Genomic DNA, 16,967 nt, shown 5'->3' on the forward strand with positions numbered 1-16,967 from the left:
TTTGAATTGATAGTTTTCAGTCACATGACCGGCTCGAAGACTTGGAGGGCAAAAGATCTCCATAGAACTGCAGCACAAGCGTGTCAATTTTTCATCTGCAAATATTTAGATCACCTCAAAAGAATAAAAAAAAAGGTATTTCTGAACAAAATGCAAGTTTTGGCTAATTAAGCACCTGCAGCAATATTTCAATCATAAACAGTGCGACAAAACGTTGTAAAAACACTTCAAGTGCCTTTAATATATTTAAAACAGTAATATTAAAAGATCAAATTCAGTAATCACCATATTAATGATGCATAGTTTACACAGGCAAGCAGATGAGGCCAGAATATGAACGCAGTCCGCTTAACAGCCCTTCTAATGGTTTTCTATGAGGAATCCATTTAATGTGAAACTTTGCACATTGCGTTTATATTCTGGCTTCATCTTCTTGCCTGTACAAAATATGCATCATCAATAAGGATCTGAATCTCGCCTTTTAATATCTGCGTTTTACTACATTATAGTACTAAATGCAATCTGCGTAAAAATAGCTGGTGGTCAGTGGAGCAAAGCTTTGTTTTGCCCTCCAGGTGGGCGTTCCTATAAGGGTCACATGAAAACTATCAATAGAAATGTTACCAAACATGGGAGTTGAACCTCTTTTAATTTGAGCGCTGTGTTTTTAGAAAGCGTTTCATGCAGGAGACGTGAGCATAACAGTCAAACGTGTACATAGAAAAAACAATGGAAAAGCAGCACAATCGAATAAAAAAATGTAACTTAAGAACTACCGCTGTATGTCTGATATTTCATGTTTGCATCATGGTGACAGGCTTAAAGCTGCTGTTCATTGTTTTTACAGAACATTTACAGTTAATAGTCTACTGGTGTTATGTTATACCTAATTTGAATTACCTTGACTTTTGAGCTTTTTTTTTTTCTTTTAAGCATTTTTCATGGTATTTTTGAACATATATGTATAATACAAGTTTGTGCAAGATAAGACACGTTTGTAGTTCATGCATCTTTTCTGCAAAATTATTTAACTTCATATTTAAAGTGATTTGTTTAACATTTACATCATGTTGACAACTTCGTGTGCGGTGCACTTGGAATAGAATTTACTTTAAGGGTTAATAAAAAAAAATACTTGAGTCAGATGTTCTGTAAAAATTGAGATTGAGATTTTTTGCCATATCGCCTAGCCCTAGATTGAGTGTTAGATTTTATGTGGTAATTTTAACACTTCTATTGTGTGTGCAGGTTTTCTTTCAGCAGGCCAAACTTTAAAACTGGAACTGTCAAGCAGAGCGTTTCGGGAGCTCAGCAGTCAACAGACCACCATAATGATGGAGCTTAGCATAGGAGCTACTTTTGCACTTAAAGAAGCGTAACCACACCCATCCTGTCTGCGGGACACGGACCCCCTACAGGAGTCACGTGGGGATTGGCTGTCGTGTTATGTGACCACGCCCCCACACCGACCTTAGCCCAATCAGAGTTGTGCTCTCCATTGAGGGAGGTTTAGCCACCCGGACTGGAGGCGACGTCTGCGATTGGACGAGATGCCATATTGTAGGTGGGGTTTGTGAGGGTGGGCGGAGCTTAAGTCCTGGACACAATTTCAAGGAAAAATGCATTTCCATTTGAAATACATCAATCGTTTGGAAATATAACTTACATGTTACAGAAAATTCTAGAATGAATTCAATGAAATGTTTTTGTGTGTGTGCTAGAAATCTGGATTTTTCTCAAATTTCAGTTTAAGAATATTTAATTGCTAATTTTTCTTTTTACTTGCATAAATGAAGCATAGGTTTTAGTTTTGATGTGACGAGGTTAACAAACGAAAGTGCTCTTGATGTGGGCTCAACCTGGCAATTTTTTTTTTTTTGTAAAAATTATTATTTTTAATATAAACTGCTAAATCATCAGCAATCCCCTCTCATTTTCCATATCATATGGCATTCCCATCAAAGCTGTACTGTAACTCGTATCGTTTCCCAACACTAAACGTTTATCCGCTCCATCACAGTCTCCCATTCTGTTGTTTAATGCCTTTGCAGCCCATTTGAAGTATGCAATGTAATGTTACGAACTGTGAAAATACTACGAGGTGGTTTGATCCTTGGATCTGCAGTGGGAATGTTTTGGTTTAGTTGTGCTGCTAGCAATTTTTTGTTTGGAAATGTACTTTGTGTAAAGTCTAAACTCACCAGAGAGACAATCGGTTCAGATCTCTCTGCTTTTACTTCAGTCTCGTTATGGCTGACAAAATGACATTGTTGACAATCTGTGTTGGATTTTGAAAGACGCTGCACATGTATTAACCCTTTCAGCCCTGGATCCCACTTCAGACAGAAGCACCCATCAAAGATTTGGACTAGGGTCTCGACGTCACACTGGCTTTAATCATGATTGGATAAAAAGCTTAACTGGAAGAAGCACTTTGCCATAAGCTGACATGTAACATGACTGTTAAAGATTGTGTCTCTGTCATTACCCATGAGGCTTTGCTCCAGACGTCCTGTGATTTGCCCAACACAGACCTGTTAAGCTCCGGTCCTGCTCGTCAGACCCAGTTTATGCCAAAAAGGAGAGAAAGACATGAAAGGTAGACTGTGTAAACTTGATTTATTTTTGATATGCTGGGACAGGCCCACTCACTCCCTTTTGTGGATCTTTTGTCATGACCAATAAAGTATTTACTAATCTCCGTCTGATTTCCGGCTGGAGGTTTATTTGAAGCGGCTGCGTTCATGTACTTGTGCAGATTCAGGAGAACAAGCTGATGCAACGCTTTTATTCCACTTTAGTAGCTCTTAGTGTAAACATTCACCCTCAAACCCAAAACTAAACCATGCCTGAGCCACGTGCTAAATATCTGAGATGCAGCATCTTCTGTGGTCGGAAACTTGCGTGCAGCTGCTTGATGTTTCAGCCTTTAATCACAGCGATCGGTCTGAGCTTGATGGCCTTTTTACTGATGCCGGCGTCATGGCACGTGTTTACCACGTCTGTCACGTTCTTGTAGGATTCAGGAGCCTGTTGTGCAAGAAGATAGTGTTAAAAACATGCATATTGATGACACTTTTTTTTAAATGGCTGTTCTAACACTTGATAGGTTCTTCAATATTGAGCCGGTCAAGCTTAAGTTAAACAAGAAATTAATTTGCAACAATTTAGGCCACAAGCAACTTAAATGTAACAGCAGAAAATTTATATAAATAAATATATTAAATAAATGTGACCATTTACATCACGAAGCAACAAATATAAAAGCATAAATATTAAATGTTATTGAAGGATGATTTAAAAAGAAAACTTTATAAAGATTAGATTAAATTGATTTGCAGCTTAATTATAATAGCATAAAATCATTCAATGCATTTTATTGTAGGATGATTATTAAAAAAACTAAAATGTCAAAATATAAAAACTGTTTCTGCATTTTTTTTTATGCTTAAAAATTGTTTACATGATTTAAAAAAAAACAATTGCAAAAGTATAAAATATAAAAAATATTGTTGCTTAATCTACAAAGTGATAGTAAAAAAAAAGTAGAATTTGTGACGACTTAGTGGTAATATGATTACCAAGTTTAAAAACGGGGGTTTTTTTTGCAGCATGATTTTTGAAAAACAAAAATTGTTTTGTGTTTTTGGATACTTGCATTTGGGCAAAAAAGTATTTAGTCAGCCATCAATTGTGCAAGTTCTCCCACTTAAAAAGATTGTCTTTTGTTATTGACCAAATACTTATTTTCCACCATAATTTGCAAATAAATTCTTTAAAAATCCTACAATGTGATTTCCTGGATTCTTTCCCCCCATTCTGTCTCTCATAGTTGAAGTGTACCTATGATGGAAATTACAGGCCTCTCTCATATTTTTAACTGGGAGAACTGGCACAATTGGTGGCTGACTAAATACTTTTTTGCCCAACTGTAATTGGAAATGGCAGTTTGCATAGAGCTGGAGCTTCTGGTTGCGACAGAATGAAGAAAGCTCACCTCCTCCATCACCAGCTTTGGTGACGCCACTCTGATGGCGATGCCCATGTCTGCCAGTTTATCCAGAACGTCCTGGAAGTCCAGGTTGCGTCTGGATTTGGCTCTGGATAGAGCTCGACCCTACAGCGTTCACAAACACGCGTCAGACGGCTGAGAATAACGACAATCACTGCAGCAGATCTGATCACATGACTCACCGCTCCGTGACACGTGGTGCCGAACGTCTCCGTCATGCCCTGCTCGGTGCCTGTCAGCACATAACTGCAGGTGCCCATGGTTCCTCCGATCAGAACCGGCTGGCCGGTCAGCTGTAAGAGAGAGAAAACATTAAGTGTCACCTCAGTCATCACTTAAGAATCAGTCATAGACTTTACTGAAAGTTGCTTTTAGCTTCTCCTACTCTAAAGTCCTACTTTTAGGTAAAGTCTATTCTTAAGAGCATTTCTGAGAAGTTTTATACATGCGTGCACTTTGTGTTTGTTGTCCTGAAGCTCATTCACGGCTGAGGTTAAACGTACTTGTATCTCCGCATACTCTTATGATATGAAATTGATGTAGGCCTAAACACAGTTCTGTTTTCAGAAATAGATCTGTGCATTAATGTAAATGCAGCCTAAAGCTGATCTCGTCAGTAATCGAACAGCAAAAATGCTGAGGAAAAAAGAAAAACCCATAACTATGATTGTCTGTAAACTTTCGGATACTGCTTTTTATTTATCACATGTAATTGATAAACAAAGCCCTTGAGCAAGACACCGAACCCCCAACTGCTCCCCGGGCGCCGCAGCATAAATGCCCACTGCTCCGGGTGTGTGTTCACTGCTGTGTGTGTGTGCACTGCTGTGTGTGTGTGTGTGTGTGCACTGCTGTGTGTGTGTTCACTGCTGTGTGTGTGTGTGTGTGTTCACTGCTGTGTGTGTGTGTGTTCACTGCTGTGTGTGTTCACTGCTGTGTGTGTGTTTGTTCACTGCTGTGTGTGTGTGTGTGTGTGTTTGTTCACTGCTGTGTGTGTGTGTGTGTGTTTGTTCACTGCTGTGTGTGTGTGTGTGTGTGTTCACTGCTGTGTGTGTTTGTGTGTGTGTTCACTGCTGTGTGTGTTTGTGTGTGTGTTCACTGCTGTGTGTGTGTTCACTGCTGTGTGTGTGTGTGTTCACTGCTGTGTGTGTGTGTTTGTTCACTGCTGTGTGTGTGTGTGTGTGTGTGTGTGTTCACTGCTGTGTGTGTGTGTGTTCACTGCTGTGTGTGTGTGTGTGTTTGTTCACTGCTGTGTGTGTGTGTGTTTGTTCACTGCTGTGTGTGTGTGTGTGTTTGTTCACTGCTGTGTGTGTGTGTGTGTTTGTTCACTGCTGTGTGTGTTTGTGTGTGTGTGTTCACTGCTGTGTGTGTGTGTGTTCACTGCTGTGTGTGTGTGTGTGTTCACTGCTGTGTGTGTGTGTGTGTGTGTGTGTGTTCACTGCTGCGTGTGTGTGTGTGTGTTCACTGCTGCGTGTGTGTGTGTTTGTTCACTGCTGTGTGTGTGTGTGTGTGTTCACTGCTGTGTGTGTGTGTGTGTTCACTGCTGTGTGTGTGTGTGTGTGTTCACTGCTGCGTGTGTGTGTGTTCACTGCTGCGTGTGTGTGTGTGTGTGTGCACGTTGGATGGGTTAAATGCAGAGCACCAATTCAGAGTATGGGTCACCATACCTGGCAGTATGTCACTTCACTTCAATTGTCTTTTTCCCCCTTTATTACTTTATATTTGCTTGTATGTTTTGGTTAAATTCTTTATTTATTTATTAGTAATTTGCAATTATTTTAAAAAAGTAGCCTGCTTAGATAATTTATTAAGTGCATAAAATAAATTTGACAATCATGATAATCGCAATCGAATCGTGAAACCAGTGACTATTCACACTCCTAATTTGTGACCCAGGACCACAAAACCAGTCATCAGGGTAAATTTTTCAAAATTGAGAGTTCTACATCATCTGAAAGCTGAATAAATAATCTTTCCATTGATGTATGGTTTGTTATGATAGGACAATATTTGTCTGAGATGCAACTATTAGAAAATCTGGAATCTGAGGGAGCAAAAAAATCTAAATATTGAGAAAATCTCCTTTAAAGTTGTTCAAATGAAGTTCTTAGCAATGCATATTACTAATCAAAAATGAAGTTTTGATATTTATGGTAAGAAATTTACAAAATATCTTCATAGAACATGATCTTTACTTAATATCCTAATGATTTTTGGCATAAAAGAAAAGTCAATAATTTTGACCCATACAATGTATTGTTGGCTATTGCTACAAATATACCCCAGCGACTTAAGACTGCTTTTGTGCTCCAGGGACACATATGAAGTCACCTGATAGTCGACAGGTATGAGTGGATGGTGAGGCGGGAACGCTCGCGTCGATCCCTTCCTGTGCAAGAGAAGCGTCTTCTGTTTGCCGTCCACCATGTGCTCTTCCACCTTGGCGATGTTGTGCGAGACGTCGTAGATGACGTGCATGTCCAGATCGTCTGGTGTGGTGTTGAACACTTTGGAGAAGGCCTGCAGTGAAGGTCAGTACAAACACGTTCAGCGGCCAAAAAAATACATGTTTTGAATTTTTAAAAATCGTTACTTCATCAGAATGGTACGAAACTGGTGACCTTTATGGCAGTCGCTATGCTGACCACAAAAAAATAAAAAGACGATACGAAAATGGCCATAAAAAAAAATTTATAAAATCACTTGTGTTGTTCAGAAATTAATGGGAAATACGCAAAAATACAGAGAATCTACAAATCATTCACGATGCAGAAGAGAGTACAGCAATAAAGGGGTGACGCTCTAAAATATCAAGAGTACAAAATAGACACATATGAGAACTAGTGTGACTAACAAAGCATGTTTCTGCAAATGCATGACATAAAAATCAATAATTCGGCCAAAAACGCTGTCAAAACACAGACACCAAGGAAGGGGTTACACACTAAAACATCAAGAGTACAAAACAGACACTATTATACACAAATTAACTGGTGTGGCTGTAATAATTTGGCAAAATTGAGCCAGAAGACTCAAATAAGAGATTCAAATCAGATTGATTCATCTCTGATAAAGCATTCCTGTTGAATTTTGATGTTGTGTGTAACAAAATGCCTTTGACTGCAGTAAAATTAATGCAAAAACTAACATTTCAAAAAATAAATCTAAACCTTTAGAAAAATTTGTCTAAATATATATATCCAGATCATAATAAAAACAAGTCTTTATACCTAAAAACCACTAGAGAGTTCATAAGCCTTATATATAGAGCTATATAGTAATTTAGTGGCTAAAAACCATGGAATTGCAGATGTTTTTCTTTTTTTACTCCGACCAGATGGCACTAATCTGACTTCAAAAATTGGATTTTAAAGTCAGATTAGTTGACCAGCGGGTGGTGAAGTCAGATTAGTTGACCAGCGGGTGGTGATGGCGCAGTGGATAAGACACATGCCTTTGGTGTGAGAGACCCGGGTTCGAATCCACTGTGAGACACCAATGTGTCCCTGAGCAAGACACTTAACCCCTAGTTGCTCCAGAGGCGTGCGACCTCTGACATATATAGCAATTGTAAGTCGCTTTGGATAAAAGCGTCAGCTAAATGAATAAATGTAAATGTAAAGGCATTGTCTCCATTTTAACATGAAATACTGCCATAATTGAAAATATCATTTTTTTTTTTTATTATTTTCAAATGGGAAAATAAATATTCATTAGTACCATGAAATATTATGGAACAAAAATATTACATTGATTTTACTGAGAGAAAAAAAAAAAAAAAGTTACGTTTCAGGTGTGACCCCCAAATGAACAATACCAAAGGGTTAAAACATCTAGGGCTGCTTGACTATATTTATATGTGCAGTCATTTTTCCATGCACACAGTGTACACAGCAGGAATGGTATGTGATATTTTATTCATTCACCTGGCGGGTGAGGAAGGTCATGGACGAGCGGTTGACCCAGGCGTAGTTGCCGGCGGCCGCCATGCCCTTCAGATAGTCCTGACCCTCAGGAGACATGATGCGAGCACAGGCCAGCTGACGGTCATTCACTGTGATCTTATCCCTCTTCATCGCCTTCTCCATCGCAACCAATGCATCTGAACACCAGAGTGAGAGGTCAAGCACGGCTATTATACTGAACTAAAACCATCAAAATATTACTTAAAACTGAACTGAAATAAAATTTTAAAATGAATCATGTAATTAAAATGACATATATATATATATATATATATATATTTTTTTTTTTTTTTTTTTACTAAGAAAAAGAAAACGCATCAAAATGCCAAACTTTAACTATTAACTAACTAAAAAAAAATTAAAAATTTGACAAAAAAAAAAAAAAAAAAAACTAAAATAAAAATGGATCAAAACCATAAAGGCACTAAAAAAAACTAATAAAAATTACAAAAGCAAAATGTCAAACTTTAACTATATTTAACAAACTATTAAAAAAAATCATCCTTAACTGAATTATTTTTTTTAATTAACTAAACTGTATAAACTAACATTGTTTTAAATGTCTTAATTAGTTTCAAACTATTAAAATGACTAAAATTTTAACTATAGTTAATTAAAACCATAAAATTGTTACTTGGGGAAAAAAAAAAATAATCCTGAAATACAAAATTGAAAACTGAAATAAAATTGAAAAATAATAAAAAAATGAAAATGAACATTTACAAAATAAACTAAAAATAATAAATTATACAAATTATATAGACATTTTAAAAAACTAATTAAAATGAAAACATGTTAGTAAAAATAAACTAATATTGAAGTAATTATTGACCTGTGGCCACCTGGTGGCCGAGGCCTCGACTGCCGCTGTGGATCATCACACAGATCTGCCCCTTGTGGTCGATGCCCATCTTCTTAGCAGCGTAATCGTTGTAGATCTCATCCACCACCTGAATCTCGGCGTAGTGGTTTCCTGCCCCCAGCGTGCCCAGCTGCACAACAGCAGGAGAACATGACACGAGATCGGAGAGAATCTGTGGTGCTTTGCAGGATTGTGTTGTAATGCATGTACCTGTGGCAGTCCTCTCTTCTTGGCTTTGGACGAGACTTTGTTGGGATCGGCCTGCAGCATTCGGCCGTATTCCTCACAGTGCTCCTTATCCTCGGCCCAAGCGTATCCTTCCCTCAGAGACCAGTCCACACCCATCTCTAGAGCTTCCTCCAGATCTCTGCACACAGGAACACAACGCTGGGCAACTCAGGAAAAACTCAACAAGTGCATAAAACTGATGACGATTAAAGAAGAAAAGCGCATTCATAATACGAATAAAACTATAATAGTATATAATTATTACCCTCTCAGACTCAGGAGAGATAAAACTACCTTTTGCACAGTTTAATTACAATTATTTGTTTGTTATTATAATATATCTTTATTTTCCAGTTAAATCATTTTAGTGCTTCAACTTCATTTCAGCATTATTTATACTGTTATAGTTTATTAATTTGAATTGGCTTTTATTTTTGTATTTTCAGTTTTCATTTTAATCAAGTTCTAATTTGAAATTAATTCAATTATTTGTGTGCTTTTGCCATTTGTATTGTTTTTATTATTATTTATTAGCTTTTATAATACCGTTTAGGTTATAATACAGTTTTAGTTATTTCCAGTCATTTTAAGTTGCATCATTACTCAGAGTCACAAAACATATGGCATGTATTACAATTTAATAATAAATATAGGCATTAAAAGTAAAAAAGGAAGTAACTTATGTTTGGCAAGCACTCAATTATTTTAACTAAATATGTTTTCAATATGATACTGAAAAAAAATTCTGTAAAAGTTCTTAACTTTCTGAAACGTATCTCCAATTATAGAACATATTTCATGTATTACAATTTTTAGTAATAAATATAGGCTCCATTGGTATTTATGATGTTCAGTTATATTGCATATAACGATTCAGTATTACTGCATTTTATTTTTTGCAATAATCAGTGTTGCAAAGTAAGTTTAGAGCAAAAACACAAATTGAGATTGAAAATATAAACGGACTGAAAACTGAAGAAGTGCTGTTGGAAAGGTGCGGTATGGTTTACTTTGCTCCCATGGGAATGACGCCCTTGGACCCGACTCCGACGGGAATATGGTCAAACAAGGACTGAGCCAGCTGCTCTTTCACCGGCTGCACATCGCCCTCGTCCAGATTAGTCCTCAGAAGACGCACGCCACAGTTAATATCAAACCCCACGCCACCTGCAGACGACACGCATCATGAGCCTAACATCGCTAAAGGGATAGTTCACCTAAAAATGAACATTTGATGTTTATCTGCTTACCCGCAGGGCATCCAAGATGTAGGTGACGGTTTCTTCAGTAGAACACAAACAAAGATTTTTAACTCAAACCGTTGCAGTCTGTCAGTCATATAATGGCAGTCAATGGGACTCACGGCTTTGAGAGAAAAAAAACATACACAGACAAAACCAAATTAAACCCTGCGGCTCGTGACGATACATTGAGGTCTAAAGACACGAAACGATCGGTCTGTGCAAGAAACTGAGCAGTATTTATATTGTTATTTACCTCTGATCCACCGCACGGTCCAACTGTCCTGAGCGCGTTCACAACATCCGGCGCGTGACGCGTCGTCTTCTTCTTCTTGCTTTACGGCGCATCGCAGGTGTATTACCGCCACCTATCTCTCAAATTAAACCATTGACACTATCTACAATCTCAATTAGGAGCGTCAATGGTCCATTTGAGAGACCAACTCTCAAAGTAGGTATAAGTATCGCTTTTTATTTTTCCTCTTTTCTACGACTTTTCACTTCTGTTTCAGTTTTTTATAATCATTTCTGACTATATGTAATAAGTTGTTGTTTTAGCATGTGTGTTTGGCTCAGTGTTATTTTTTAGGATTATTGATAAACTAATGTAGTTTGATTTGTATTTGTTATCTATTTTAGTTACAGTTGTAGTAATGTTGTCATTTTATAAAGGTTCAGTATAGGGTTTTTTTTTTATTAAGTTTTAGTTTGATTTAATTTGAGTTATTTTAGTACTTCAACATACTACATGGAAATGAAATATATTGAATTTATTTTTGTATGTATATATATATTTATATATATACACACTTTTTTGTGTGTATTTGGCTTAGTGTTATGTTAGAATAATTATTATACTCATACCTTTTGTTGTTTTAATATTTTAAATTGTTTTTAGCTTTATTTTTGTTTTGATTTAAATGTTTAGTATTGAAATGTTGTATGAATTTGTCATTTTTATTTAACTTCTTTATTTTCTTAAATGTGTATATATAGTATTTATAGAGCTTTAACTTTTAGCTGTAGTTACTGTTTCTTATTTGTAGGTTGCTTTGGATAAAAGCGTCTGCTAAATGACTAAAAGTAAAGTAAAAGTAATGCACTTATAAGTCTGCGATGCGCGGGAAAGCAAGAAGAAGACGCGTCACGCGCCGGATGTTGTGAACGCGCTCAGGACAGTTGGATATTGCGGTGGATCAGAGGTAAATAACAATATAAATACTGCTCAGTTTCTTGCACAGACCGATCGTTTCCTGTCTTTAGACCTCAATGTATCGTCACGAGCCGCAGGGTTTAATTTGGTTTTGTCTGAGTATGTTTTTTTTCTCTCAAAGCCGTGAGTCCCATTGACTGCCATTATATGACTGATAGACTGCAACGGTTTGAGTTAAAAATCTTTGTTTGTGTTCTACTGAAGAAACAACGTCACCTACATCTTGGATGCCCTGGGGGTAAGCAGATAAACATCAAATTTACATTTTTGGGTGAACTATCCCTTTAATGTTAATCTGAACGCGGCTCGATTACGCACCGGGAGACACCACGGCCTCTGGGTTGTCCATGTCAAACGCAGCCATGTTTCCGATAGCAAAACCATACCCGGAGTGGACGTCTGGTAAACCGATGGACCGCTGTGGAACGAGAAAACAGGATGAAGCAACATGATGCGTTTCCTGTCACCATAAATCCTGATGGTTTAACTCACATGTATGATTCCTGGCAGGGCAGCAACGTTTCCAATTTGCTTCATAGCAGGCAAGAAACCACCAAACCCTGTCAAAATGGGATTTTTAGCCAACATTTTATATGCAATTTAAACACTTACCATTTAAATCAGCATGTGATTCAAAACTGATCGGTGATGAGTTTATTAAAATATAATAAATATAGGCTGCACTGGTAAATATTATGTTAATCATATAATAATTAAATATTAATATTAAAATTAATAGCAAGTCATTTATTTAAAATATTACTGTTTAGGTTTCATTTAATTTTATTGCAGTTATTTATTTCCAGTTTATAATTTTAGTTCAACCTAAACTTAACATTTCTAATTTGATTAGTTTAGCTTTTTTTATTAAAAGGTTTTATGTCTGTCTATCTATATACATAAATATACATAAATAAATATATATATATATATATATATATATATATATATATATATATATATATATATATATATATATAAATGCATATACACATATACACATATATATACTATGCTGTTTGTTTTACTGCATTTCTTGCATTAAACATTTGAATCTAGGTGGTTATAATAGCTTTTGCAGAGTAAATTCAGAGCAAATGCATGGTTAATTGCCCATGTTCTGATTAGAAGTGCTTGTTATCTCAGTGGAGCATGTGTTTTATGGCTTCCAGCAGAGTATATGTATGACTGACGTGTATTTCTCCATCATTTCTAAGCCATGATCCAAACCAGCCTAATGTTTTAAGCACATAACAGTGTTTGTATGGATTGTGAATAAGAACCTCCACCACGACAGGCGTTCCTCAGCTCCTCAAACATGAGTTTCTCCAGAGGCTCGTTCACATAGAAAACACCCTCCACCTGAAGAACAAGCATTAAACCACAATAACCTCAGCTGTAGTCATGCTCAACACAACACACAACGCTGATCATCAGCGATAAAGCACCGTACTACTAACTTATAATTAACGCAAAGATTGAATATGTTTATAGATGCGTCACTGCCTCGTTTCTGATGATTTACCTGCATGTTCGGCACGAAGCCCTTCTTGATCCGCCAGCAGTTCTTGTGGATTTTATCCAGATACTGAAGCTCATCGTTATAAGAGCGACTCATTTTAATATAGAAATAGCTGCTAATAAACGCACTTTTATTAGCAAAACTATATTGACGCTTCGCCGGATCTTCTTCTTCTGTATCTTTATAGAGACTGACGCGGGTTTGTTCTGGATCTTCAGCGCCACCTGCTGCCCGCAAACAAACGAGCAGGAATTACATCAGAAGAGTGCTGTTTATTAAATGCTAATAAAACTTGTGAAAACCTCTCTAAACGAAAAACGGCGGGATATTTTAATGTTTTAATTCGTGATCTTTTGGATAAAAAGAAGTGTTGGACAAAAATTCAGTAACAAAATGCATTAGCCTTGCGCTTCGCTCTTGTGGCGTTGCATACAGTATATTGCAGCACTGTCATAAAATAATTCATCAAACATTACAAGCGTTTTCTACAGAAGACGATTAGGGCCAAGCAATAATAAAAAATAAAATAAAACCAACTCGAGATTAAAGTCGTTAAATTTAGAGGAAAAAAACTCCAAGAAAAAAGTCTAAACAAAATTTTGTTTCGAGAAAAAAAGTCTAGAAAAACACAATCGTGTCACGTGTCCGACCAGATGAACATGACACCAGTGGGGTTTTCTTTAAATTTAACGATTTGTTTCTCGTCATTTAATGAGTTTATTCTCAACATTTTATCTCGACTTTTTTCTCAAAATTTAACGACACTTTTTCTCGCAATTTAATGAGTTTATTCTCAATATTTTATTTCAACTTTTTTCTCAAAATGTAACGAGTTTTTTTTTCTCGTAATTTAATGAGTTTATTCTCAACATTTTATCTGAACTTTTTTCTCAAAATTTAACGAGTTTTTTTCTCGTAATTTAATGAGTTTATTCTCAACATTTTATCTGAACTTTTTTCTCAAAATTTAACGACTTTTTTTCTCGCAATTTAACGACTTTTTTCTCGTAATTTAATGACTTTATTCTCAACATTTTATTTCAACTTTTATTCTCGAAATTTAACGACTTTAATCTCGAGATGGTTTTATGTGTATTTTATTATTGTTTGGCCCTATTCCTCCTCCGTATTTGTTATTGGACTGGCTAACGAGATTATTTTATCAATATAGTATATAATCAATATAGTAAATAGAGAAAATGAACAGAAATATATCCAAGAGTTTTAAATATAAAGATGCATTTAAAATAACGAGTCTAATAATAGAATAATAGTTATTATTATTTAAACTGATGAAAATATAATTAAATAAATTTGCACAATTGCATTTTATCGGCAGTCTTCGAATAGTCATCTAGCTACTTTATATATTAGCAATTCATAAAATAAAATACATATGTATCATTTGATCGACAAATAATAAGCAATAAAACTTCATGTCTGGAAGGATGTAGAGTTCTATATTAATCCGATTTTTGAACAAACATAACACATGACTTGTTATTCTGATTTTCCATTTTTTGTGTTTTGCGCTCGCGGTTGGTCCGTACCATTACTGCCGGGGGACGGAATGGGGGATTACTTTAAGCCTGCAGCAGACCCAGAGCGCTGCCGCTTTATGTATAGGGTGCGATTTGCCGGGGGGGACCTTTAATGCTTTAATGACCCGTTTGAATCAAATGATTCGACCTGCTTTAATGTCCCGTTTAAATCAAATTGTTCGCAATACGGGCTTTAAAGTCCCGTTTTGAATCAAATAATTTGCAATACGGGCTTTAAAGTCCCGTTTAAACAACTGATTCGCGATCCGATTGAAGCGCTTCGAAACAGTGGTCTCATTCGGAGTTTCAAAAAGCTCCCTTGATACTTTGTTGTTTGCTCGCTTTATCAATTTATTCGTTGTTTGAAATAATCATTACAATTAATAGGCCTAACTTACAATATTTTTATTAAATTGTGATCATGTTAGACAGTTTCAGTCGTTTTAAAAACATTTCATGACGTAACACTCATACTTGCCTAAAAAGACTGGTATCTAATGTGCGTTGTTAAGCGATTACCCGTACCCATACTCGGAATTCGTGCTCTGCATTTAACCCATCCAACGTGCACACACACAGCAGTGAACACACACACACACACACACACACACACACAACAGTGAACACACACACACACACACACACACACACACACACACACACACACAGCAGTGAACACACACACACACAGCAGTGAACACACACACACACACACACACAGCAGTGAACACACACACACAGTGAACACACACCCGGAGCAGTGGGCATTTATGCTGCGGCGCCCGGGGAGCAGTTGTGGGTTCAGTGCCTTGCTCAAGGGCACCTCAGTCGTGGTATTGAGGGTGGAGAGAGCGCTGGACATTCACTCCCCCCCCACCTACAATCCCTGCCGGCCCGAGACTCGAACCCACAACCTTCGGATTACAAGTCCGACTCTCTAACCATTAGGCCACGACTGCCCCACATTAGGTAAGGGGACAGAATATACAGCCATGAAGAACAACAGGAATATGCGTATATTCCAAATGTAAGAAATGCCGTCTAATCCAGGCCACAGACGTTCAGAGTTTAGTTACATTCCTGCTCCAACACACTGTAGTTTTCAAATAATATTCTGATTCCTAGCTAAATCAGGTGATATTTAAAAGTGTTCTTTGTTTCTGTGCTGCATCTTTAGAGCAAGCTAAGCCCTTTTAGTCCATCCATCCACCAAATCTCATGCCTTCACATGCCTTATAAATGACAGCTGTGCTCACATTTGTTCCCCTTTTATTTGTTAAACCATTAGAGGACTGTGATCTCTACTTCTTATCCAATATTTTGTGTGTGTAATTACCAATGCAAGTGCCTTATATTCTATAAATGCACTTCTAATTTTTATGTATGCTCATGTTAGATACATTTTAATTTATATTTGAAGATCTAGCTGAGCACTGTCTCTGTTCTTTTCAGGTGTGTTTAACTAGGGTTTAAGATAAACACTGTGACCAAGAATAAACATAGATTAACATAGATTAAACAAAGCATGACATAGTAGTGATATGTTCTGCTTCAGCGTCATAATTAACAACAATCCTTGGAAATCACTCAGAAAAGATCTGATTAAAGAAATAGCTATGCCTTTAAAGGACAGCCAGATTCTACTGGGTACCAGCACATGAAGGGATTTCTAGAAAAGAAGCTGCAGATGAGTTAGCAAAAGGTTTAAAACAGAGGTGCTCTAGCTCCAACCAGCACCAATATAGTTTCTAGTAATCCCTTATCTGCTTATCTGGTGTGTTTAATACCAGAACGATATATGAAAGAAAAGGGGTAATGAGAAAGAAAAAAAAGTTAATATTGCACAAGCAGTCCAGTAGATCAGAAAAAAGATCTGAAGAAATGTCAGGAGAGGCATTTGCACTTGGAACAGTAGGTGGCGGTGCGCGCTCTTGACAGAAGAAGCTAAGGAATCTGCGTCATTGTCAACGACTGGGCGTGGACACACATCATACAAGAAGGCCAATAGGATGGATGAGTTGTATCAGCTGCAGTTCCTCTACTAACCTGCGGATTATACTTTCGTAATCATCAAGCGCACTCCACTCACACATCGTACAGAAAATATGTAAAGTCACAGTTAACAGTCACAGTAGCCAATAACTTATTGCAATTTATTAAAGCGGCAGCGCTCTGGGTCCGCTGCAGGCTTAAAGTAATCCCCCATTCCGTCCCCCGGCAGTAATGGTACGGACCAACCGCGAGCGCAAAACACAACAAATGGAAAATCAGAATAATGAGTCATGTGTTATGTTTGTTCAAAAATCGGATGCCACAACCTAAACTTGTAGACTGGAAAATGAAACAGAGAGACAATTATTCGTTTGTGAGGTATTTGAAAAAA

The 16,967-nt window shown here is 37.0% G+C and overlaps 2 protein-coding genes across 4 annotated transcripts in view; one reads left to right on the forward strand and one right to left on the reverse strand.

Annotated features, from left to right (window-relative positions):
• The window catches only part of LOC306858272 (exportin-T-like), a 20,844-nt gene extending 18,142 nt beyond the window's left edge, over positions 1–2,702 (forward strand). For all 3 annotated transcript variants that reach the window (XM_079398716.1, XM_079398717.1, XM_079398715.1), the window contains one exon: positions 1,249–2,702. In XM_079398716.1, the coding sequence (XP_079254842.1) occupies positions 1,249–1,275 (27 nt within the window). In that variant the 3' untranslated portion in view covers positions 1,276–2,702. The remainder of the gene's footprint in view (positions 1–1,248) is intronic.
• On the reverse strand, positions 1,852–13,264 carry LOC306858273 (RNA-splicing ligase RtcB homolog). The gene is made up of 12 exons (XM_079398718.1): positions 13,047–13,264; positions 12,805–12,883; positions 12,014–12,081; positions 11,840–11,939; positions 10,078–10,234; positions 9,050–9,206; positions 8,810–8,969; positions 7,939–8,114; positions 6,344–6,532; positions 4,195–4,305; positions 3,998–4,117; positions 1,852–3,030 (listed from the first exon to the last, which is right to left on the reverse strand). Exons 1-12 carry the CDS (start codon positions 13,137–13,139, stop codon positions 2,923–2,925), a joined length of 1,518 nt encoding a protein of 505 aa, XP_079254844.1. The 5' UTR covers positions 13,140–13,264; the 3' UTR covers positions 1,852–2,922.
• Between the last annotated feature and the right edge of the window lie 3,703 nt (positions 13,265–16,967).

Source organism: Barbus barbus (genome assembly GCF_936440315.1).
Source record: "Barbus barbus genome assembly, chromosome: 39".
Classification (NCBI taxonomy): Eukaryota; Metazoa; Chordata; class Actinopteri; order Cypriniformes; family Cyprinidae; genus Barbus; species Barbus barbus.